General features: G+C 39.5%; 2 protein-coding genes across 3 annotated transcripts; both read left to right on the top strand.

Moving 5' to 3' along the window:
* The first annotated feature begins 978 nt into the window (after positions 1-978).
* On the top strand, positions 979-17,038 carry LOC146309824 (aconitate hydratase, mitochondrial). Of its 2 annotated transcripts, XM_084743831.1 has the most exons (18): positions 980-1,036; positions 4,287-4,429; positions 5,273-5,531; positions 6,193-6,285; positions 6,993-7,151; positions 7,293-7,443; positions 7,529-7,633; positions 7,727-7,818; positions 9,253-9,358; positions 9,790-9,947; positions 10,098-10,171; positions 11,095-11,206; positions 11,437-11,619; positions 11,927-12,022; positions 12,699-12,890; positions 13,294-13,426; positions 14,428-14,549; positions 15,270-17,038. In XM_084743831.1, exons 1-18 carry the CDS (start codon positions 1,001-1,003, stop codon positions 15,399-15,401), a joined length of 2,346 nt encoding a protein of 781 aa, XP_084599957.1. In that variant the 5' UTR covers positions 980-1,000; the 3' UTR covers positions 15,402-17,038. The 2 variants fall into 2 exon arrangements, with proteins under 2 accessions (XP_084599958.1, XP_084599957.1); XM_084743832.1 differs by lacking the exon at positions 4,287-4,429 and having other exon boundaries at positions 979-1,036.
* A 3,585-nt stretch (positions 17,039-20,623) lies between these two features.
* Positions 20,624-25,517, top strand: polr3h (polymerase (RNA) III (DNA directed) polypeptide H). Its single transcript, XM_084745197.1, has 6 exons — positions 20,624-21,006; positions 22,011-22,107; positions 22,567-22,653; positions 22,793-22,856; positions 22,996-23,230; positions 24,417-25,517. Exons 1-6 carry the CDS (start codon positions 20,896-20,898, stop codon positions 24,465-24,467), a joined length of 645 nt encoding a protein of 214 aa, XP_084601323.1. The 5' UTR covers positions 20,624-20,895; the 3' UTR covers positions 24,468-25,517.
* The last annotated feature ends 548 nt before the right edge of the window (positions 25,518-26,065 follow it).

Genomic DNA, 26,065 nt, shown 5'->3' with positions numbered 1-26,065 from the left:
TGTAGCCTTTCTGTAAACATGTCACTTTTTAATCCACTGCAGTCTGTGGGATCAAAGGTCACAGGCATTCAATGTTGGTTTTCAGCCTTGGGCCTTATGTGCAAAGATTTCTCTGGATCCTCTGACTCTTTTAATGACATCATGGATTGTATCCCTAAATCCATAAATTCCTTGCAATTGTGCGCTGAGAAGTGAACCTTGTCCCGTCCTTGCTTGTGACTGAACGACTGAGCCTTTCAAGGATGCCCTGTTCATACCCAATCAAGATACTATCATCTGTTATTAATTAACCTGTTTACCAATGAAACGTTCCAGACAGGTGTTTTTTGAGCATTCCACAACTTACCCAGTGTTTCAGTGCCCTTGTCCCTTTTTCTTGGAACATGTTGCAGGCATCAAATTCAGAATGAGTGTATATTTACAAAAAACAATAATATATATCAGTTTAAACACTAAATATCTTGTTTCTGTACTGTATTCAATTGAATACAGTTTGGAAAGGATTAGCAAATCATTGCATTCCATTTTTATTTGTGTTTTACAGTGTCCCAATTTATTTAGGGTTGTATATCTAACAAACATTTTTTTAGAATGTTGGGTAATTGAGTGTCATAATATATAATCTATTAGGTTATTTATTGGGTGATGATATGTTTTGTAGGTCTACGTCAAATCTGAAATTGAAAAGCAAGTGGACATTAAGTTACTGAAATGAAGGCCAAGAAACTTTTATTTTCAAAGATGTCAATAGAGAGTTCAGGAAAAGAAACATTTACTTATTGTTATTGTAAAATCAAACCAGTTAATAACAACAACAACAACAACAACAACAACAACAACAACAATAATAATAATAATAATAATAATAATAATAATAATAATAAAATAATTTGATAATATTTATCTTTTAGATTTAATACAATACTAACGTATAAAATAACGGGATTCCTAAGCCGGTGACGTCACATCAGAGCGACAATCATCTTTGTCAGTGAACAAAATGGCGTCTTACTGTTTGACTGTCGCTAGGGTGCGGGTAAGAAAGCGTTATTTTACTTTTAGAGAGTTTTAGAACTGGTTTGCTATCGACTACATAAGTGACAACAGATATGCTCTGTCGTGTGGTTCAGCCGCCATCGCTGCAGGCTGCCGTACGGCGGGTAAACGTAGAGAAGAGTCCGCGCCGAGCCGCCGTCAGCCAGGTCACGGTGTCCCTGTTTGACTCCTGACAGCGGCACATTGTAACGGTTATAAACAACATCCGACCCAACAGCAAGCAACATTAGATCGTTTTATCGTTAATAACGATCAAATCTAACCAACAGTAACTTAACAATAGCTGCAAACTGTCGTATGAGCCTTTATGTTTGCAAGGTGATCGCAAGGTTACGGAGTTTTCGTAACGCGTGTTTGATAATAGTTGAGTTTTGACAGCTGAGGCTGATGCGCAGCGGTGTTTTCTGGTCTTGTCTTAGGCAGCGGACTAAAGCACAGTTTGTTTTTATTTTGAATCACACAGGGCCATCGGTATATAAGAAATTATTTACAAAAGGATGTAAACACAAATCTATCTGCTGCTTATATATAAAAAACTTGCAGCCAACCCTCCTTGAATTTGGTATTTGATTTTGATGCACCTGCTTTCCATTATACAGTCATATCGACTGTAAGACTATTTGTAAATGATAAGTATACATATATTTGTCAACATAAACCACTGCACACTGAACTGAGTTACAGTGATTTTATTAGGAGCTCCTAATCACAGTAACTCAGTGTGCGGTGGTTTATGTTGATAATTTTATCTGAGTTGTTCCCGAGTCTGGCTGTGCAGAGGGAGTCCTGTTTGTCTATTTATATGTATTTGTTTTATTTTTTCGGATGGTTACTTTTATTGATATTTCGGAATATATATCAGCAAAAAAAATGCTATTAACAATAATACAGATTACGTAGTCACACGCATAAACATTAATATATACCTACTGCAGTTGTGCCCATAAATACATATCATATGGTATAAAGGAGCAAAAACGGAGCAGAATGTAACTGTTGTGTTACACAAAGTAATAGAGAAACACCACGTTTTGAGATGTGACATTACCTCCCTTTTACCTCCTATGTTTATGAGATGGTGCCATAGTTTTTCTTTCATTTGAAGAGAATCAGTTCAAGCAATGTAGAGAAAAAAGCAAATTGCATTACAATCTCAGTCAAAGTAATTATTAGATTTGTTTTCTAAATTGTTCATGCCCTAGTGGATACCATAGCACTACAGCAGTGGAAAATTGGCTTTTCTCATTGCAGTGAGTTGACATTTAAACCCAATCACTATTATTCACCAATAGTGGCCTATCATAGCTATATTGGTATATATAGGTATCAGCAGGCATCTTGTCTGATGTATGCCAATACGACACTTGTGACTTTTTTTTTTTAACAGAACATATTGCTGTTTGTTTTTATTTGTTAGCTTTATATGCAGCCTTTTTTATGCATATTTGATCCTTTTTCTAAATTCAGGTTTAATATATTCAATATATTTTGCTCCATTTGTGTGTGTTTTTTTATTTATAGCTATTTTGTTATTATTGAAAATAACAGAGAAAGTTTAATGTTTCTATGCCCTGATATCATTTTGGACAATAAGGTTTATTGTTTAACTGTAAATTATTCTGTCTCCATTATATTGTGTGTTAACCGCAGGGATAAAAATGTATGTTTTTGTATATATTTTAGAATCTGTAATTTGTATATCATATGCATTCAAATGGGTTCTTTACTGACCACTTGCTTTTACCTGTTAAAGTGGAAAATACTGACCCAAACACTGAACCAGCTGATCAGTAGTGTATCAGTGTGTCATAGTGTTGCCACATTACAGAGTCACAAAGAGTCCTCTTTCAAAACCTCCATGAATGTTTTAAACACAGCTGAGTATGGTTTGTGTGTGGTGATTCTCCTCATTTAGGTTTAATCTCCTGTAAATTACAAAGGCAAAGAACATCCTGGAATGAATATTTCTGCTGATGAAATACCCAAAATAGACCAACCTGACCACATTTAGCATATTTGTGATCACTGGTCATTGCTGGCAACTAAAAAAACATTTTCTGAAGCTATGAGAAAGGGCAAATATTCCACTGCTGCTGATTTGTTAGTGCTGATCTTGTTTGTGCTGTAGTAAAAAGTGTTTCTCTGGTTTACACTGCCTAGACATACTCTATGTGTACACTGAGCAATCACATTCGTGCATGATGAAATATTTGATCACAGCAGGATATCCTTACAATCATATTGCAACATTTCCGTTCAAAGTAAATGTCATTAAATGTATCTCTCATAGTTTTTGAATCAAACAAAATGATTTGCAGATGACAAGTAGAAGCATTTACAATCTGTAATGTTTCCAGTACTGTTTTTACAGACAGTACATGTGTTCCTTTAGTGCTCATCTATAGCTAACAGTGAAGGGGGATGTTGAATCCGCTCAGTAAATAAGGCTGGCAGTAACAGCCAAGAGAATGAGGCTAACCCCTGTAATAAGAGCTGTATAAACTTTCACCCAATTTTCTCTGAGCACAGTGACTTTCCACTGGATATAAACACAGATATGAAGCAAGTGAATATAGCTGGTTTAAAATTTCATGTATAACTTAGGATCACACATTGACTAATACAAATATCTCAAAAACTTGATGCAGTTTGATTAAATATCTAATATTCAGTCTGTCAGTTTAATTTAATATTTGAACATTATACATAGGCTAATGTGTTTTACTACATAGTAAAGCTGTACATTGCACACTTCACGTGTGTAAAATGTATTGAAAGGTCCTCTAATGCTTTATATGATGTACTGTTTGCAGAGAGCTGAGTGTCAGTCAGTTGTTTGGCAGCCTGTTTTCATTACCAGCATGAACAAAATCCTGATGTTCATATTCAGTCTCAGCAAGCTAAAAAAAACGGGTGGTATTTTATCAAAGGCCAGTGATCTTGTACAGCATCTTGAGACATTCAAGGTTGTCTTTCTGCTCTTTGTGACCAAAATGGATGATTGTTCTTCTGTCTCTCAGTAGGTCACATTTTTACTGGTGCCATCTGTAAGATTATATTTTAACTATCCTCACATGATGCGGTCCTGTTCTTGCATCATTTGATTGCCCCTCTTTTCTCTGCATAGTTATTAAATAACTCGACACCTGAAGTGTTGGTCTTAAACTGTACAATTAAGCTTTGTTTATGGTGCTGTCTCCCAAAATTGTCCTCTGTTTCCTTTGGTCTAGCTGGCCCTTGGAACCGGGGCAAGGCGAGTTCATGTCTCTGCAGCCTTCAACGCCAAGGCCAAGGTGGCCATGAGCCGCTTTGAGCCCGGCTCCAGCGTTAACTATGAGAAGATGCATGAGAACATCAACACTGTACGCAGGAGGTCAGCAGTAGCCCTTCTTAGAAATACACGAGTACACACAGAGTCCTTGTTGATTACACTTTGGCTCACGAGGAATGGCTGGTGTTTATTACAGCTGCATAGTAAATCTTGTGACATTTAGTGTGTTGACTTGTCAGGGCCAGTGAGGGCCACGGAGCTAACTTTGGATGACCTGGTGTTCCTCTCTTACTGAGCCTACCACATGCTGTAATCCAGGAATAGGAAAAGCTTTTCAAGTGGCTGTTATATGATTATTAGATAAACAGCTATCCTGCAAGTGCTTACTTATGTGATAAGCCTAGTTTGGCAATTATACAGTACTTTCCTAAAGTGAGACACAAAACCCAGGACAATGCACCAACAAACTTCAGTTCCAAAAAAATGTGTGGAACGTAAATAAAAAGAGAATGCACTGATTTTGCAAGTACTTTTTGACTTGTATTCAGTTGAATACAGTATGAAGACACTTTTGTTTTTGTAAACCATGTTTGAAAAAAAATTTGGGACAAGGGCAACAAAGACTGGAAATGCAACAGTGATAAACATGCCCCTGACACAACATTATGGAACATGTTGCAGGCATTATATTCAGAGTGAATATTTAGAAAAAATCAATAAAGTTAATCAATTCGAACATAAAATATTTTGTATTTGTACTGTATTTAATTGAATATGAATTGTAAAGTTGTTGCAAATCATTGCGTCCTGTTTTTATTTACATTACGTACACAGTGTCCCAGCTTTTATGGAATTGGGGTTTACACATAGTAAAAATAAGACCTTTTTAGCCAAACTTGTATCTGACACAACAAACACTCAGTTTCCATTAATCTTCCCCACCAGGCTCGGCAGGCCTCTCACTCTGTCAGAGAAGATTGTGTACGGTCACCTGGATGACCCAGTGGGGCAGGAGATCGACCGCGGGCGCACTTACCTGCGCCTGCGTCCAGACCGCGTGGCCATGCAGGATGCTACAGCTCAGATGGCCATGCTTCAGTTCATCAGCAGCGGTCTGCCCAAGGTGGCCGTTCCCTCCACCATCCACTGTGATCATCTGATTGAGGCTCAGATTGGAGGGGCTCAGGACCTGCAGAGGGCTAAGGTGAGGGCAGACAGAGGGAAGATGGACGGAGTATTTACACTACTGCAGTCTTTTGTTGAACTATTAAAACAACAATGACAGGCAGCTTTTTATAGTTGCTGCCTCTGATAGTTCCTCTGGTTTGAAAATGACTGATTTCAGGTGACAAGAGCTGGGTCAACTTTTTACAGCCAGTCTCACACACGCACAAATACACACACAGTTGACATCAACAACAACAGACACCAACCAACAAGAGCTTGCATGCTTGCAAAATGTGTGTCCAATATGACACTAACCTCAAACTAATTAATGTGTTGGCAAGATGCAGTTATAGAGACGCTACAGCTTTATACATTTCTCCTCTGGCTTTTGGCTCAGTTTATTATGAGGTTCTGACAATTAACACAATGAGTGCAGCAAGAGCCAAGTTCTATTTTGGATAGTGTTTATACAGTGAAACTACATTTTAAAATAACTTTTCAGTATATTTTGAACTGACAGCGTTGCTTATTGTCTTGATTAGACTTGTTTAAATTTATTTAAAAATCGGCCAACAAGCCGTAGGATTAGATGCCGCAGCCAGGTTTATTCTTTTATGGTCACAACAAGGAGGCTCATGTTTCATGTATAAAAATAACTCAGCAGAAGCCCTAACTCTACCCCGATCGCTCCACCATAGGAAGTGAACGAGGAAGTGTACAACTTTCTGGCAACTGCTGCTGCCAAATATGGAGTTGGCTTCTGGAAACCTGGATCAGGGATCATCCATCAGGTACAGTACACAGATTTAGAAGGATGCTATGAATGTATTTGTTTTTTTGTGATCAAAATTGTGTTTTATATTTCAATGCTAATTCAATAGGAATGACAGCAAATCACCTCTAGATACATCTGTACTGAATATGGCTCATTTTAACAGAAACATACAAGCATTATGCTGTCGTTTATCACCGTGTGCATTCATCACTGTGTAGAACTCTGTAGATATAAACAGCTCATTCTAAGGTGATGAAAACACAAGGATTCTCATTTTCAGATAATTACACACTAATGAAAACATACCTTTGAATATTTTATTCAATTTTTGTTACATTGTGCTAAAAGATGCCACTAATTCTCACTTACAGGACCTTTAAAAAGTCTTAACTTGGAAATTGAACTTTTTTATGGAAGAACCATGCCAGAGACAAATTATTATTCAAAGCAGAGTATTTTTGTACATCTTAAAACATGTCTGCAGGGGATCTTTAATAAATTCTTGTCAGTGAACTTGCACATCATGCACTGCCTGCAGTGAATCAGCATGCAGTTCCTTCCAAACAGTATTCGTGCCAGAGTGATTAATATAACCTCTTGTTTAGTGCTTCCAGAAAAGGACATTTCCAGAGAAGTCGTCCATTTCAAACAGCAGCCGAAAGACATTTTAAGTCCCAAGGGAAAACTGTGTGACTGACTGTGAATGTCCCTTTCTTTGGACAGATCATCCTGGAGAATTATGCCTATCCTGGAGTGATGCTGATTGGTACAGACTCCCACACTCCCAATGGCGGTGGCCTGGGTGCCATCTGTATTGGAGTGGGTGGAGCTGATGCCGTGGATGTCATGGCTGGAATCCCTTGGGAGCTCAAGTGTCCTAAAGTGAGTTCTTGGCATCTGATATCTTGTAAATTTATTCTAATTTCCGTTTTGACACAGTTTTCAACCGCTGAGCGCCTCAACAAATGTCTCTTTCTGTTTGTTCTTTCTGTTTGTTTACGCCTGTGTGCATTTTTCCATCAGGTGATTGGAGTGAAGCTGACAGGAACGTTGTCTGGCTGGACCTCTCCGAAGGATGTAATCCTGAAGGTGGCTGGTATCCTGACTGTGAAGGGTGGCACTGGAGCCATTGTGGAGTATCACGGGCCTGGAGTTGACTCCATCTCCTGCACCGGTAAGGATGAGAAACATCGCAAGAACAGTAACAAAATAGATGTCTTCAACTTTAGTGTAGTATATTTGACGCTTGGATTTTTCAGGAATGGCCACGATCTGTAACATGGGTGCTGAGATTGGAGCTACTACGTCTGTGTTCCCCTACAACCACCGCATGAGGACGTACATGGACAAGACTGGCCGTGGAGGTGAGTGTCTTACTGTTAGTTTAGTCTTCATTGTTTACTCTTCATTCACTGATTCTAACCTCCAACTTCATCTCGTTCTTCACTCCCGCTCAGAGATCTCCTCTTTGGCTGATCAGTTCAAAGATGACTTGGTTCCAGATAAGGACTGTGAGTACGACCAGGTCATCGAGATTAACCTGAGTGAGGTGAGTTAAAACACTTTGGCTTCCTAACATTAGTCGTGTAACGTCAGACATTCCTGTCAGCATGTTCCAAATCTATACTACATGCTAGTTGCTCACAGTATGTGACATAATAATCATAGTATACTGCATACTATAGAAAAGAAAAGCAACGTACTTTACAATTTTACATGAACAAGAAATTATACAAAAACAGTCAATACACTTGTATTGCAAAATTACATTTTCTGTCACTGTCACTGTATAGATTCTCAAAAATTTGTATCATGATATAAGCAAAGAATCGTGGTAGTGGCTCATTTTGTATTGTGTTTAAACACCTGACCACTAAAAAAAAGCAAACTTTTTAAACTCAGTTTGTATCTGTACGGTGGTGTGTTCTCTATACTATGACAATTTTACTAAAATCAGATTTTTAAAAAAGCAGTACATCACCTTGCTTCCAGTATCTCAGTATATTGCAATATATTGAATTGTAACTCCTGTTTCCAGATTCTTGGCAATACGCTGCCCTGGTCTGTGCTCATCCTCTCGTTCCACGCTGTTTTTGTTGTTTTGTCACATGTAGATGGTGAACCATAAATGACCTCGCTCTTCTACCTCGCTCCATTATCAATGGATATGATAGACTTTTTGTGAGCCTGGGGATATTTGTTATGTGCTTTCATTGTGTTTTCCTTTTAATGCATTTGAATTATAAGTGAAACTATACATTTTATTGAACAAGAAATTCTTATTGCTATTGATGAGGTGTCTATTCCCAATACATATCACTAATGATTTATCACTCAGGCCTATTTTGGAGTACATTGACAGGGTCAGCAGCATAACATATTTTGGCCACCTAAAAATATCAATTTCAATGTAAATGTACGCTATATTTAGAATATTTTTACTGTTTTACCTTGCAGAAACCATTTTCTGATGGGAAACTGCCTTTATATAAACCAAATATTGCTCTCGACAGTGTATTATGTCAGTCAGTATATTACCAACCTGCGTGATGTTACTTCTCTCTGCTTCTTTGAACTTGGGGCGTGCCATCAGCCATCTACTCTAAGTTATACACTGGCTGTCGATAAGTACCTCATACAGCCGACAAGATAAGCATTTCAACTGAAAGCATTAAACAGCCTAATGAATGACTGAGCTACTGAAGCTAGGCAGAAAACCAGAAATGTACAGATATGATTAAGGATCTCTGACCTGTCAAAATTTTGATAATGTTGCTGGTATATTGAGGTGATTTTTAAGTTGTGTCCACTAAAAAAACCTTCAGCACCCACTTCTCATTTAGTCCCAGACTTTTGCTTCGAGTTTTTAGTGTTCCCGTTTTAAAGGTTTCCAAATGTGTATGCATCTATAGCATAAACAAACATGCCCCACATTGCTCAAATTATGACTGTGCTTCATTTTGCCTTGTTCCCCACTGAACAGTTGAAGCCCCACATCAACGGGCCGTTCACCCCTGACCTCGCCCACCCTGTCTCTGATATCGGAGCTATAGCTAAGAAGAGCGGCTGGCCCCTGGAGGTTAAAGTTGGTCAGTATTTGTGACTCAGCTGTATTGTTTTTCAGTTCTTGCATATTTTTAATGCTTTGTCTGGTGATATTTGATAGTTCTTTCGTTGTTCCTACTAGCCGTGTTATTGACCAGATCAGATTACAGTCCTGTCATGTGGTCCTGTAATGTGGCCGACCAGAACGTGTGCAATAGAATATAGCCATAATTAGAATAGTCATAATAGAATAATCATAATTAGAACATAATTATGATGATCAGCAAGTATAATTACAGACGTGCTCGTCTTTTGTGTCTTTTCCTCTTCAACAAATTTCCTCTCATTCATATGCAAGACGTGTTCTTAAAAATAGATGAGTCCTGCCAATCCGTCACTGTAACTGTATACGCGCTCATTTTAGTTTCCTCGTTCTCAGTTCTCCTCTTACAAACATTGAACTTGTCTCGTGCAGGTCTGATCGGCAGCTGCACCAACTCGAGCTATGAGGACATGGGCAGAGCGGCGTCTCTGGCCAAGCAGGCTCTGGATAAAGGTCTGAAGTGCAAGGCCCAGTTCACAGTCACCCCTGGATCAGAACAGATCCGTGCCACTATCGAGAGGGATGGATATGTGAGTCTGAATATTTATCAAGTTACAAAAAGCATTTAGGCAACTTGTACTAGTCTTTTGTCCAGCAGGTCAAAGACAAAAGACAAAAATTCTGTGTGCTTGAAAGATTCAAGAAGAGAATTCTTCAACTTTATGTTGTCCTTCTTTCAGGCCAAGATCCTGAGTGATGTTGGTGGAATTGTGCTGGCCAATGCTTGTGGACCCTGCATCGGACAGTGGGACAGGTAGGCACTGCAGGGTCATGTCAGTTTATTAATCTGTCCTACCAACACTTTGGTCCAGAGCAAAATATTTTGACAGTCATCAGCCAGATTCCCATGAAATTTCTTAGCAGTATTTCCCAAGATGGGATTTGTTGACAGTATTTCCTCTTTACCAACTCTGGTTCATGAAAAGGACGGACTGGAAAGGAAGGGAGGAGAAAACTAATGCCTGGATTTATATTAAATGTGCTGTCAATATGTACGATCCCTAGAGGATGAATATTAATGTTTTTGGTGACCTCCTGCACTACCACTTGGCCAATTTTTCCAACTTGACATCAGGAATATTAATCTAAAGAGATGGGGGGGGGGGGGGGTGTATACCCACCACCTCACCCCCCTTTACAATAAATTTGAAAATAATTATGTAATTGAAAATATATTTTTGATAGAAGCTGTCTCCACCTTTGAAATAATTCAGACATAAAACACCCCTTTTTGAATGTTTGGTTTATGCTCGGGGCATCTATCCCACTAAGTGGTATGAACCGCCTACAAGTCTGTGCTGCTGCTGCACTGCTGGGCCAGTCAGTATGTGTAGTATACGTCTAAACAACATAAATAAACCAAGACTTCTGTGGATAGTCCAAATCATGAAAAAAAAATGCTGTTCCTCAAAGCGCCCTGAAGCGCTTCCAGCTGGGTGTTTTCAGAAGAGCACCTGCCGTTCTTTTCAGCTGGAAAAAACACTTTAGTGGACACAGCCTCTCAGGGCCACTAGCAGGGCTTTAGACTTTAAATCTTGTAAACTGATTTAAAACAGGTGGCTCACTGTACAAAAGTACAAAGTGAAGTCTGAAGATCAAATCGAAAATTCCTCTGAGTGATGTAGGCGAAACAAAATGCAGCAGAGTAACATGCTCCGTCTTTTGACTTTTCCTCAGGAAAGACGTGAAAAAAGGAGAGAAGAATACTATTGTGACATCCTTTAACAGAAACTTCACTGCCAGGAATGATGCTAACCCGGCTACTCATGCTTTTGTCACCTCCCCTGAGGTAAGAACTGCTGCGTGTATACTGCAAAATACAAGTTCAGCTATTCATGATTACTCAGACATCAACAGACAGACAGACAGTAGATCATACGTGCAGAATAGTTGGTGTGTATCAGTGGATAATACTTTTGTCTTCCTTTAGTCACCCTCTGTGTTCTGCTTTAAACGCATGGATCTAAACACATTTAACTGTCACTGGTGGCTAAATGCCTGTTATGTAATTCAACGTAGATTGTCACTGCCTTGGCTATCGCCGGCACCCTCAACTTCAACCCAGAGACTGACTACCTGATCGCTCCTAATGGAGAAAAGTTCAAGCTGGAGCCCCCCACTGGTGACGAGCTGCCCTCCAGAGACTTCGACCCGGGCCAGGACACCTACCAGCACCCCCCAGCAGAGAGCAGCTCAGTCAAGGTGATTGTTTTTAAAAAGACATTATATCTAATCTGAACAATCCAGAAAACTCCACAATAAACAGACTTTGAGTGAGGTCATTACCCAATAAGAGTTTGATCCAGTAGATGAAAGAGTAAACAAGTGCAAACTAACAGCATGTTCAAGGCTTGTTTAGACAGAAACGTGTAATGTGACAGATGACAAAAAAGTTTTCGGTGTTCAAATAAAATTCAGTTTGATGTCGGGAGGCTGTCTGCCCCACTATCCCTTTGAAAATATTCTTGGAAAAACCTTTATGTCTTAAACCTGATTTGATGTTGTTCAGGTGGACGTGAGCCCCTCCAGCAACCGTCTGCAGCTGCTGGAGCCCTTTGACAAGTGGAATGGAAAAGACCTGGAGGAGATGAGGGTCCTGATCAAGGTGAGCAGGAAATGGAAGGGAAGCTGTGGTGGATGTACAAGTAAGGCAGAAGTTGCAGAGCTAAAAAGCATCTTGAAGCTGTAGTCAGACTGCTGGATGAGTCAAATTTAAAATAAAAAGCAAGGATGCAATTGCATTTTCCTCCAAAATGATATGAAAAGACCAAAATAAGGTTGTCAGAACGTCACTTCAATACTTTTTCAGCACCAACATCAAGTCTCTCCTGTAGTGAACTAACATATTATTATGCCTACTGTTATTTTTATAGCCCACTGGCAGATGCAGACGTGCTTTTCAAAATGAACACATTCACTGGGAAAACTTTTCGCTAGTGCCTATTTACATTTGTGGTGTTGAAGGAATGTGATCTGGCTCCTCCTCACATGAACGACACTCAGCAATCACTAAAAATAGCAACTTTGATATTTGTTTCAGACACAACAGTGAGCTACACTGTTCTATTAGATGCGCAGTGAAGTTTAAAGATTCATATTTTAAGTAGGAGAGAATGGGATTGGGTCTGAGACGTACGGACAGGGTAGAAAGGCTGAAAAGAGACTGAGCTCCACTGAATTATATAAATGGTGTGGTCTTTCACAGCTGTTGTTTTATTTCATTCCTTTATCCTCTGTATGTGCTACTCCTCCCCTTCCTCGTGTTTCCCGTGTTGCTGTAGGTGAAGGGAAAATGCACCACTGACCACATCAGTGCGGCTGGGCCCTGGCTGAAATTCCGCGGCCACCTGGACAACATCTCCAACAATCTGCTGATCGGTGCTGTCAACATCGAGAATGATGCCGTGAACAAGATTAAGAACCAGCTGACAGGAAAGTACGAAGGTGTGCCCGATGTGGCTCGCCACTACAAGGTGAATTTGATTATTTGTTTTACATTTACGCATAAGATTGATTTCAGTGGCACTCAAGCAGTTGCCAGTGTAGTCTGCACACCTGGCCAAAGTTAATGCAGTCTAATACAACAAACCTGTAGCCGGTTGGACAAAATAACAGAAACACCAGCCAGTACAGTGCAGCACAATTCAACAGTTTCACGAACAGCTGAATCAACACAACTCTAAAACAGTTAAAAAGAGATGATCATAACCTGCACGAAGGGAGGTTTGAAGAGTTGAAGAAACAAAAAATTCTTACTTGCATTTTGTTTTTTCCGCAGCTGCAAATTTCCCGTTTCGCACTTGATTTGTCTCCTATGTCCTCGTCCTGGCAGCCGTTTAAATTTGTCCTTCATCTTTGTTTAACTGTTAAATTCAGGCCAATGGAGAGAACTGGGTGGTGGTTGGAGACGAGAACTATGGGGAAGGGTCCAGCAGAGAGCACGCTGCTCTGGAGCCACGACACCTTGGAGGACGCGCCATCATCGTCAAGAGCTTTGCCAGAATCCATGGTAAGTTTAAGGAGAACATCCGTCCATCTCTCGCATTTAAGACACATTCTAGCACTACTGGTGTCATATGCAGTATTGCTTTGCTTATACTTTAACCATTTGTGAAAAGTAGACACAACCCGGAAGGATCTGATGATTATGTAGTCTGTCATGTTTACAGTCCAGCCATAATTCAGAAGTCTCCAGCACTGTTGAAGTTTCCAAGTTGTAATTAGAAACCACTGGTACCAGATTATTGCATATAGGTGGCTGAAAGCTGTCTGATCTCAGGAATTTTGCTGTCATTTGTGTGAAAATATTTCCTCATAGCCTACAAAAACACACAACACACAACATAGTTAAAGGAGAAATCTGTAATATATTTACTGTAATAAATGACAAGTGTGTATATTCAGAGCAGTGGACTCATAATAACAGGCTTATCTTTACATTAAAAGACAACTGTCAGTTACAAACAGCTCATCATCTTACAGTGTCGGACTCATTGTGTGTCATTGTAAAATTGCAATGTTCACTAGTCTTGCTTGCCCTCCTGCAGTGTTCCTGCAGTCTGCCTGAGCTTCCTCGAGTCTTGGAAGGAGGGCACAGGGGAAAACGACTTGTTTCAATCATAGATCGTATATTAAATAGGATTTCAACCTATTTGATATATCCTCTATGGCTTCAACTCTCTATTTGGATTGCAGTACTCACTTTTGAACATGCAGTTGCTACATATTGCTCCTTTAATACAGTTTACATAGCTGTATACAAAGCTTAGACTTTCAACAACATGAGTTGGGTGTAAATGGAACATCTAATTCATAATGAGAGCTGCTGCTAATCAATAGCAACCAGACACACATAGTCTCATGTGTTATTATCAATAACCTTGTACTTCTGTGTAACAGATACACTTCTGTCACACAAAGACCCCTTCTCTGATTACATCGTGGAAGTACTGTATGAGTCAGTGTTTTACCATAACGTCTCATATTTCCATATTTTGTTCCTCCTCGCAGAGACCAACCTGAAGAAGCAGGGCCTGCTGCCTCTGACTTTTGCTGACCCCCAAGATTACGACAAAATTCGCCCTGATGACAGGATTTCAATCACTGGGCTGAAATCCTTTGCTCCTGGCAAGGTGAGCAATGATGTACACAATTTCAATATTAAATTGAAAAAACAATCTAAATGAGCTTTTAATTTCAATAATCAAAATCATAAAACCCATCTGTTGGTCTTTACAAATCAAGGCTCCATAGTCTTAACAGTGGCCTAGCTGTCAGTGCTATTAGAAAATTCTACAGGACAGTTCTACTCTGACTCACTAGATGCACACTTTAGGTAAAGGCCTGACATTAGTTGCTTTGTTTTAGTCAGTATTGCAGCATCCGCTTACTTTGTTTTCAAAGTCACCGAGAAACGACAAACCCGGAGCTGCAACCTACACATTGAAAACGGCAAATTAGCCATGGGTCCTTAATTGTACAAATGTAAACAAGCTAATAGCTGTAACCATTTTGTTTTGCAGTGATGTAGTTATTTTTATGCCAGTGCTCGCCTTCCCATGTGCATGTGTTCCACCCAAATGAGGTTCCCTCAACATTACTTAGCAGCATCCTGGGCTTAGCACCACCCAAGATGGTGGTGATTGGTTTAATGAAATGCCAATAAGGCAGGGCGTTTTTTGCTTTAAAGCAGGAGAGGTCTGACTATGCGAGACTAGAAGAATTGTGACACCCCTGTTCTGCACTAATGAAACATTGACCCAAACATCTTCTTTCTTAATATTATGTCGAAGAAAAACAGGATTAATGATTGACACATGATCTTGTCTTCCTCCTGTGTCCTCCTCCTCCAGCCCCTGACTGCAGTGATCAAGCACAGTGATGGCAGCAAGGACTCCATCTCTCTCAACCACACCTTCAATGAGACGCAGATCGAGTGGTTCCAGGCGGGCTCCGCCCTCAACAGGATGAAGGAGCTCCAGTAATTGATGGGAGAGGAGAGAGAGAGGCGGGGCCTGTAGGAGGCCAGTGAGGGGCCTTGAAGTGGGTTAAGAAGGGGAGAAATGTGGGCCTAGAGAAGGGCTTAGCAAAGAGGAAGAGACGATGTGAATGGTAGATGGTAACCAGATGCTTTGGTGTTAACAGTTGCAGTTATGCTCAGTGAAAGACAGAACACACACAAACACCCACTCATGCACACACACACAAACACAACGTCGCTGTACAGATGAAAAGCGCACACACACATACACACGAGCACGCACAGATAGGATTACTGTGAAAGCACTCCCTGTCCACGAGCAGAATCACTGTACACAAGCAAGCACACAAAAACTCAGCTTAGCAGTGTGTGTCTGTGTTATAGGCAGCGTTGTTCATACTGGCAGCACTCCTGAGTTATAAATCAGATTTGTCGAGCTTATTCGTTCATTGAGTGTAACATGTTCACAGACGCCCATCTTTCTCAATGAACTGGATGATACTTTCCTGAATTTGTGACATTTTCGTCTCACTACTGTATTTCTCTAAAGAAGAAGTTGTCTGGTTTCACCAAAAGTCATTCCAGGCTTCCTGGAACAGAAACAGGCTTGTTGGAAGCGTATACATAAAGTATTTTTCATTATCCACCTCACTACATGATATCTATATAATGAGTGTATCTAGCAGTATATAAACCAGATTCAGACCCTGAATCAATAAAGTTAGATGCAGAATATTATTAAAACAACACTGGTGAAGCAGTGACAGGTTAACAGCTTTAATATTGTTAACTACAGAATCCATCCCAAGACCAGATACGTCCTCTTTAATGTTCCTCTCAGTAGTTTCCATCCAAACAGCTCAATAAGCTGACTGAGTTCATCTCATATGAATGTACTTTTCCTTCAGTATGTCCAGACTTGTCACCTGAGCAACATCTTCTCTGTAATTATGATGAACTCCATTAGTCGTCCGTCTTTTTACCCCTGTACTGGGCTGCCAAGTTTGCTGCTTTTTGATGCAGTTATCGACTTGAACAAATGTTTCCTCACTATAGATTGGAGCCACACTGTAAGTAATCTACCATCCACGCTCACTACTGACGTCCCATCAGCCCCTGTTCCCCACATCTTGTGTTTTCGTGCTGCTGTCGTTGCACTTTTTCAGTCTGAGCTGATCCAGTCTGTGGTTCACTCCAGTACATTTCAGCCGATGCGTGAATCTGTGATCGCTCCCTGCTGCTTCCTCCACTGCTTACTTGCTCGTTCTTCGTCTTTTTGCGTGATATAACACCCCATTGTGTGAAAACTCTCTTGTGTGGTTGTCTGTCTCTGACAGGGACAACAAACCACAGCACATACGGCTATTGTGTTAGCGCTAGCCTTGCTTTTTTTTCCCTAGCCATCTGCGTTTTGGCCTGTGTGTGTGTGTGTGTTTGTTTGTGTGCGAGATGCATAATTGTTTTTATCAGGTTAACATTGGGACGTGTTGGCATCTGTCTGTCCCTCTTTGCTCATGCTGTCTCTCTTGTTGCTCTCGCCAGGCTGGTTCATGCAGTCCAAACCACAACCTGATATTTTTTGGGAAACCACAAACAGATTTGTGTTGCTAGACGTTAAACAGAGTTCCTACACAGTATTGAAAAAAAACATTGGTGTTTCCAGACTGTTGCCCCTATTCTATTTCTTAAAATGTAACATTCAGAATTTCTAAAAGAGCCTAAATAATATGGGATGAACAGTAATATATTGTCTACTCATTATGTTAAAAGAAGATAATACGAGCACAGGTGGCACTGGTTAGTTTTCTTCTTCCTTGGGCAGAAATTTTTGACAGTTGAACATCATTCAATGTTCTGCATAGGAGTTTGGACTGTACGGCTACAATGGGTACATTTTCTGAGGGCTGGCTTGACAATCAGATGCAAAACTTTGTGTAAAATTGCTTGGCATCTCCAACATGGGGAACGTGGCAATTATTTAATTAGAAGTTTTTGGGCCAACCCAGTGTGACCAACCACAAGTAATGAACCCACCAACACACCGGTGAAATTTCAGTCTGGAAAAATATAGAATTTTGAAATGGAAAATGTGTAGGAACCCTAATGGAAGCTGCATTGGCAAGAGTTTTAATGTAAATTATGGTGCAGCATGTAGACACAGGAAATCTTCTGTGCCCTGGGAAATTGCAGCACATTTTCATAAAACAGCCATGATTGTGCTCTGACCACAAAAAGCTTCACACCTCTATAGTCATAAGTTAAAGCTTCACAAATCTGTTAAAGTTCAGATCAGTTACTTGTCGCTATCATCTGGAGCTGCCACTGTGTGAAATTGCCTCTTGTAGCTGTAATTGGAGATGACAGGCTGTGTTTGTCTTTGATTTGAACGTTTTTTTTCAGGTTGAGGTTTGTTCTACCACAACATGAGAAGGTCTGCTGTCTTTCTTACTCTAATATACGCACAATCTAGTGTCCAGATGCCTGTACACTAGCACTTTGTAGAGTTAGACGAGTAGTTTTAGGTGTGCTTTGCCATGCTTTGTTTATCATTTTACTCTTCAGCGTACATCTTTGTTGTGTGTGACTCTATAGGACTGACACATGACTTATATTCATTACTGATACACGAGTTTTCAGATGGGAGAAAATTTAGATTCATGGTCATTCTTGTATTTAGTCTGGTATAAACCAGAGTCTCACCATGATGTATATCTAGTGTGTGCCACTGAAACAGTGTGCTAATATACTTTTGCGGGCATAGGGATGTTTGAGGTCATCGCTTCTATGTTTTATGTGGGAGTACTGCTGGTCCTCCGTCACTTCCTCATTCTGCTGCCTAGGAAGTGAAAGTACTTTGGATTAATTATTACAGTTCCTGAGGTGAATCCCTACATACTAAACAGTCACTGAGTCTGGGCCTGTGTGTAAATGATGTGAGATATATATATCTGCACTTTGTATAGGGGTGTGTAAATACATAATAAATTAATTATATAGAGATATAAATATAAATATATATATATATGAATAAAGAAAGAAATGCTGCCTGCTGCCTGTTTAAATGAGAGCTATTTGTAACATAATGTCATGGTCCTCATTAAACTAAAGCTAATGGTTTCACAAACATGTTGACAGGTGGATTGTGGGTTAGATTAAAGCACAGATATCGAATTGTCGCTGTCGGTTGCTGCTGGGACTTGACAGTCAGAACTGACACGTTATTTTTAGGAAGGTGAATCTTGATGGCATTGTGTATTTTTCTTAATATTTCGCTCTGGTTATTTTCAAGGAGAGAGATGATTTGAAATAGCAGCTCAGTTTTAAAGACTTGGACAGTAATGACTCCCTCCACTTAGGGGTTATCTGAAATCATGATTTATGAGCTCATTAAGCCTGTCACTTTAATGGTTAAACACTCCTCATCAGTGTATCAGAAAATTACTGCCAAAGATGCCTAATGAAAACACTGAGATGTTAAGAAATGACAGTTATCCATAAATCACCCATTATTATGTGACCTTTCAAAACAAATCACTATATCCATAATAATTATTTGATTATTGTGTACAGGGTACAGCATTCACGAGGATCAATGCATTTTTAAAGCATCTTTAGAAATACTGATTTAACCTTTTTCCTCTGTAAGCACATTTTAAACCAGCCTCTTGTGAAGCAGTTTGCTTGTACTGTGATGTAACACGATGCTTTGTTGTTCAGGCATTGAGTTTTAAAAGTGCTACTGTAAAGTGACGAATCAAACGATGTTGTTCATGAAGGCATTGTGTGGTGGCATGCCCGTTTTGTACTCAGGTGTGCTGTTTCGCCAGGTTTCCTCTGATATGTGTGAAAATCAAATTTTTCTGCAAGCTTCATTTGTTCTGATACAGCAAATAAAAATATGAGCAGATGTTTTCTCATAGTGATGATTCCCCGCACACACCTGTTTCAGCATTAAACTTGATTTTGTAAAAGTAGAAGATAAATTAATAAAGATTCAATTCTGAAGTGAGAGTTTTTGTGTTTTCTTTGTTTAATGAAATCAATGATTGATCATGTGACTGGCAGCTGAGGAAGAATTGCCTTCAGCTGTGGACGCTGCCTTCAAGTGCACCTTGCAAATTCAAACATGCTGCTATCAAGTCTGTGTGTCAATATACATTCTCAGACATACGTTGAATCACCCGTTTTTCTCTTTTTATCCAATACTGATCATGTGTTTGGACAGTAATGTTCACTTTCCACTTGGACTTTAAAAACATTAACCACAATACTGGAATAACAACATACCTGCCTGTAAATCTATGATCACAATTTGTGGTTAATTGCTAAGCAGGTTTCTACATACAAGGGCAATTAAAATAGTGCAAGAAAAATCGAAATAAAGATGAGAGCAATTACTTTAAGAAGAAGCTTAAATAGAAATGGAAAATAACATGAAAATAAGGCCACACCACGCTGAGCACGCCCGATCTCGTCTTAAACATCTTAAATATAAAAACAATAAAAGACGATATTTATAATTTAGCTGTAGCATTTGTGCATCTATTTATTCAGTAGTATATTGCACTCCTGTATATATAGATTCTAAATTCTGTGTGATTATATTTAATTCCTTTAAGAAAACAAAAAATAACAGTAGGGCCTACCAGAAAATCTATGTATATGGTATTTTGCCAATTATAATATATGTTGAATGTGTAAAAAAATAATGAGAATCAATTATTTAAATACTATGGTGCTACAAAGAAAAATCATTCCATATATTAATAATAATATTTAATTAACTGTAACCCTTAATTTACAAGAACTTGTATGTACAAAACTTGTATAATAGGAAGCACAAGAAATAATAATAATAAAAAAACATTATGGTAATACAAAGAATCATCATAATCGCAATAAAAGACAAAAGCAAAAAATAGAATAAAAGCAAAAAAATACTTTTCACCTGTATATATAAGAACGTGCATGTTTAAAACTTGTATTTAAGGAAGAACATGAAATGAAAAACATAAAAGAAAATAAAAAGAGAAGCAAAATTACATTTTTAAACGCTAGGGGGGATAAATAAAAAATAAAATATTTGTATTATTTAAAAAAAAAAAACATATTTCAAACTGTTAGAGTTTTTCAAAGCCCTCATCAATATTTTCAGCAATAAAAACACGCAGTTTCAAATTGTGCACTGTATCTTTAAGTTTTGCGACATGTCGTAAAATCCCACTGTCGTAAAAATAAATAGTCACGTGGATACATCATGGATGCTCATGGGTTTGGTGTAGATGATTCTACTTTTAATTAGATTCTTTAGTTAGATTGTCAACAGTTGTTGATGTTTATCTCCGCTGTGGACAAACAGGAAATGCTGTGCAGGAGGTAGATGACAGCTCGGTTTGTTTCAGCGCAGCAGCTCCGTGTCGGCGTGTGTGTGTTTGTGTGTGTGAGTGTGTGTGAGTGAGCAGCTGTCAGGTAGCTGCTCGCAGCCTGCAGCCTGCATCATGTTCGTGTTGGTGGAGATGGTCGACACCGTCAGGATCCCTCCGTGGAACTTCCACAGACAACTCAACGAGGCCATAGCAGAGGAGCTCAACAAGAAACTGGCCAACAAGGTGAGTGTGTGTGTGTGTGTGTGTGTGTGTGTGTGTGTGTGTGTGTGTGAGTGTGTGTGTGAGAGTGTGTGTGAGAGAGAGAGAGAGAGAGAGAGAGAGAGAGAGAGAGAGAGAGAGAGAGAGTGTGAGAGAAAGGTGTTTGGATGTGTAAAACGTACAAAAGCAGAGCATTATTATTGTTGTTACTGTTGTTATTCAAGCAGGAGCCATCAGTCACAGACCTCTCAAAACTGGAATTAGAGAAAATTAGAGCTGCAATGATTAATCGATTATTAATGGAATATTGAGTCAATTAATTGTTTCAAGTGTTGAGTCTATTTTTACGGTTTTCTATTGGTTTGTGGACAATACAAGACATATGAGAATGTTTTTCTACATTTCATTGACCAAACAACTAGTAAAAAATAATCGTTAGTTGCAGCCCTGTCCAGAATAAACTATTTGTAACTTTAAAGTTCTTTGGAATTAGTTGCACTTATACGATGCAAAGTACTGGCAGTTTTCAAGTACTCAGGTTCATTTTTTCTTTGTGACATTGCTGGTCCTGGATCTGGTGATGAACAGCAGGTTTAAATTTGAGAAGAAATGTGACATACTGAGGCAGCTTTAGTAGTGTTTATAAAGATCATTATTGTGAGAATCCTTTTTCTGCTACCGAGGACCTTTTTTTAAAAAATCAATTTGTATAAATCACAAATTTGCCTCAGGTTATTAAAAATCTCTACAGCACAAGACACATGAAGTAATGCTTATATGAAGTGGGTGTATTTTGAGGACTGAACATATGATTTAGTGGGGGTTTTGTATGTGCATTTTATGTTTAAAGTTAAGACAACAAGTCAGTTTTTGTCCTGTTGAAAGTGTCTTGTGATCAAGCCAAAGCTTTCTGGAATAATATAATTTAAGCATGAACTTCTTGTTATTATATTTTTATACTCTTGTAAATCATGTAATTGTTGTTATTTCAACATTTGCTAACCTGTGACGTGCTCTCATCACCTCAGGTGGTCTACAATGTGGGCCTGTGCATCTGCTTGTACGACATCACTAAACTGGAGGACTCCTATATATTCCCAGGAGACGGAGCCTCACACACCAAAGGTACGATGATCATTCTAGTTTTGATTCAGATCTGGAGTCAGCGAAGTGCTTTATTAGTGCGGTAATTCCCCTGACTTCATGTTTCCTCATTTTTCCTGCGTTTTATCTTGCTGATAAATTAAAGAAATATGTTGCCAGCAAGTGTCAGAAGAAGAAGTCAGAAATGCATTGTTTACCCTGACATCCTGACAGAAACACTGTACAGGTCAGAGTGTGATGGAGAGGATCATTCTCTGAGTTACTACAGGACGTACCGATACAGACTCAGGAAAATGTTGCAAATGTTTTCCCATCCAATAATAAAACATATTCACAGGCTTGCAGAGTGATAGATTCAGGCCTCAGGCGTCACAGCAAAACCCAGTTATTTGTTCCACAGTTTCTTTAAACTTACGGCAAAAGCTTCACTTCACTCTCACCGACTGATTCGTTCCCGTCTTCCTTTGCTCGTCATCTCAGTTCATTTCAGGTACGTTGTTTTTCATCCCTTTCTCGACGAGATCCTGATCGGCAAGATCAAGTACTGCAGCCAAGAGGGAGTTCATGGTAACTCCTGTCTTTGTATTTTCTGCTGTTTGAGTCAATCTCCAAGTCAGTTTTACTTGTAGCAGACGATACAGACGATACAGACGATACAGCCCTGTGGTAAACACTGACGTCACTCTATAACCTTTCTCTTTCACAGTGACGATGGGCTTCTTTGATGACATCCTCATTCCACCCGAGTCACTTCAACAGCCTGCAAAATTGTATCCTGACCAAAAATATTCCTATAAATGAAATAAATTTCTGCCATTTTTGTCATGTAAAAAAAACTGTGACTCACATACTTGAATTCTGATCAAGGTTTGGTTGTAACTATGGAGCCGTCCTTAGCTACAGCCTCAGTGATGAAGCAGAGCAGGTGTGGCTTTGGGAATATGAGACGGACGAGGGGGCCCATGACCTCTACATGGACCAAGGAGAGGAGATCCGTTTTCGGGTGACGGATGAAGTCTTTGTGGACACATCGCCGACGGGCCCGGCCACTGCAGAGACGGACACACCAGCACAACCGGGACAGTCGACAGCACCGGCAGCAGAGGACAGTGGGGAGAAGAAAGAGGCCCCCTACACTCTGATAGTAAGAACACACTTCGTGACTGACACATATTTATAATCACATCTGCTCAAATATGATTGTTAAAAAAAACTGAAAATCCATTGTTAATAATTTAAGCTGAATGTGTCATAAAGGGAGGAAGAGACTCCATTCACATTTTGCTCAATTTAACTGTTATAAACATCTACCCCACCTAAAAGATTATTTAGCATTTGTTATGATTCGTAATCAGACACTCACTCATTTAGTGAACATTTATTTGAACTCTGGTTTAATTGGTTAGTTTTTTTTTGTTTTTTTTTTACTTTTTATGCCTTTAATTGGTAGAACAGCATGAGTGAGGACAGAACAGAGAGAGAGAGAGAGAATGGGTGGATGACATGCAGCAAAGGGATGCTGGCGGGAGTTGAACACATGCAGAGGACTCACATCCTCTGTGCATGCGGTGCACGCTCTACCAACCGAACTACCAGGGCACCCCAAGGAGCAATTTTAAATCCAGCATTGTTGCTAGCAGGCTTCTTCTTCTTCCCTGCCTTACGGCGTAAGTTTGTGTATTAACGCCACCTTTAGATCAGTGGGGTAGTTAGAAACCAGTGGCTGGATTGTGACAAACAAAATGGGGATCTGCTCATAGAAAAACAGCTTTCAAGCAGTTGTAGAGGTGTAAAACCACACACCTCTAACTTAACTTGTTTAATTAAAGTAAATCCGCTAGTATCACCATTTATACCACACCTACTGGCCTGTTATAGTCTTCTGTATATTGTCAGCTGATATTAGTTAATCACAGATACATCAGTATCAGCACATAAAGTCTGTTTCCTAATTGTTGACAACATTTTATTTTATTGGGTATGAATATGTGGTGTTGTGTGTTTGTGTTTGTTATATTAAAAGGATCTTTTTACCTGTCAAATATTGGTTTCATCAGTCTAGTATCCATCAGGCTACAGTCTCCTTTTGTGCAGTAGTTCAAGTCCTGCAGAGCAGAGTTGCTCTGTGCATTTTGGACTCTCCTGTTTACCATTCCCGCAGCACTTCATGTGACAAAATTCACTGCAGCTCGACTCAGTGCAAAAGTTGTCCAATAGAGTTAGAGATGTAACAAAACTAGGGGAGCTAGTTCTGAGAGTACGACTCATTCATCAAACTGACCGGAAACACCCCGCAACGTCCATCCTGACCCCCTGCACTGTCGTTTCAGGGGACCATCTGTGAGCCAGGCCTGGGGCTGCTGTCATGGTGGAACAATTAATGTTGCAGCGGATGAAGAGGATATTTGATGGTTATGAACAAATCGACTGTCTGGACTGATCAGACAGGTGACGGATGGTCGGCTGGAGACACTGAACTCTGTTGTTTGGGGACAGAAGTCAAGACAAGTCGAACTGCTTTCTGAACTGAGATACTGTTGGCGTAAAGACTGACTGATGTAACATCTGTCACGCGGAGACCGACTGTGCTGTGAATACTGCCCAGTGTGTAAGAATTATAGGGATTTATTGGCTGAATATGGCAGAAATGGAATATAATATTCATCAGTATGTTTTCTTTGGTGTTTCATCACCTGAAACGGAGATGGAAATAAGAATTTTTGTGTTTTTGTTATCTTAAAATCGGTCGTTTATATCTGCAGGGGACACAGGTCCTCCTCCACAGAGGCTGCCATGTTTCTACAGGAGCCCAGAATGGACAAACCAGACACAGACTCTAGAGAGGGCCTTGTGCAGCCACCGTAGGTTCTCCTACATCCTTGGAAGGGAGGATGAGATGATGTGTTTCCAGTCTGCACGCTCACCACTAGATTTCACTAAATCCTACACACTGGTCCTTTAAACATACCAGCAAGAAGCAGAATTTAGCACATATTTACAAACAGAATTACTGATTGATTTATGTTTGGTATATTTCACATGAGATGTTCACCTGGACTTCTTAAGAAAAGAATTAAGTCATGTACCATTTTAATCATAATGTCAGAACTGCCTTATAATGATAGTCAGACACACACAGGTCACAACTTATCATTTTAATGGTCCAAAGTAGCTGAAAACTGAACAGCACTTGTGATGCTAATGATGTGAGGACACTCTTGAATTTTAAGGTGAGAGAAATAAGGCACTGACTTTTTTTTTGTTGATATAATACATTTGTATGATCAAGATCCAAAAAACATTACAATAATAGAAATTATTTTTCCAGTGTGACTCAAATTTGTCAAAGTTAAAAGATTTACTTTTTACTGAACTGCCTTGTACTGTATTTGTGTGTTGTCTCTCAGTAAAAGGGCATATCATCAGTGTGAGTGGTTGTGATTTGTGAATTTGTCATTTTGTGTGATTATAGAAAGTACATAAAAAAGGATTAGCGAGCAGCCTTTAAATCCCGCAGTTAGAAGGTCAGTGAAGGACGCAGTTCTGCTGCTGCAGAACAGATCTGCTCTCTGCACTCTTTTACTGTTGGTTACTGTTAGTTTGCAACTCACACACATACTTACATTTGATGTGCAAGAAACGCAGTGGGGTGTGTTTCACGTGACAACTCTGTGGTCAGTTGTTTGTCTCAGTTGTCTGTTGTGAAACTAGATCAGACTGTAAAGAATTTTCTTCAACAAAAAAAGAGATGGTTTGCATGTGACCCTCAATGTAGAAATATTGCCTACAGAAAGCTTAGCTTAAGAACAGCATGACAGTATTTACCGTGTAAAACACTGGCATAACTACACAAGTGATTCTTTGGACAACAGTACGATATTTTCAGATATCACAAAGTCTGCCACAATAAAATTTTGATTCAATTCAGGGGTCTGCAGTCATTATCAGACAATAACATATGTCCATTTAACATCAACTC

The sequence above is a fragment of the Lutjanus erythropterus genome, chromosome 19, assembly GCF_056507025.1.
Source record: "Lutjanus erythropterus isolate fLutEry1 chromosome 19, fLutEry1.hap2, whole genome shotgun sequence".
NCBI lineage: Eukaryota > Metazoa > Chordata > Actinopteri > Lutjaniformes > Lutjanidae > Lutjanus > Lutjanus erythropterus.
Note: the sequence above shows the minus strand (reverse complement) of the source record. Positions and strands in the feature narration are given on the sequence as shown.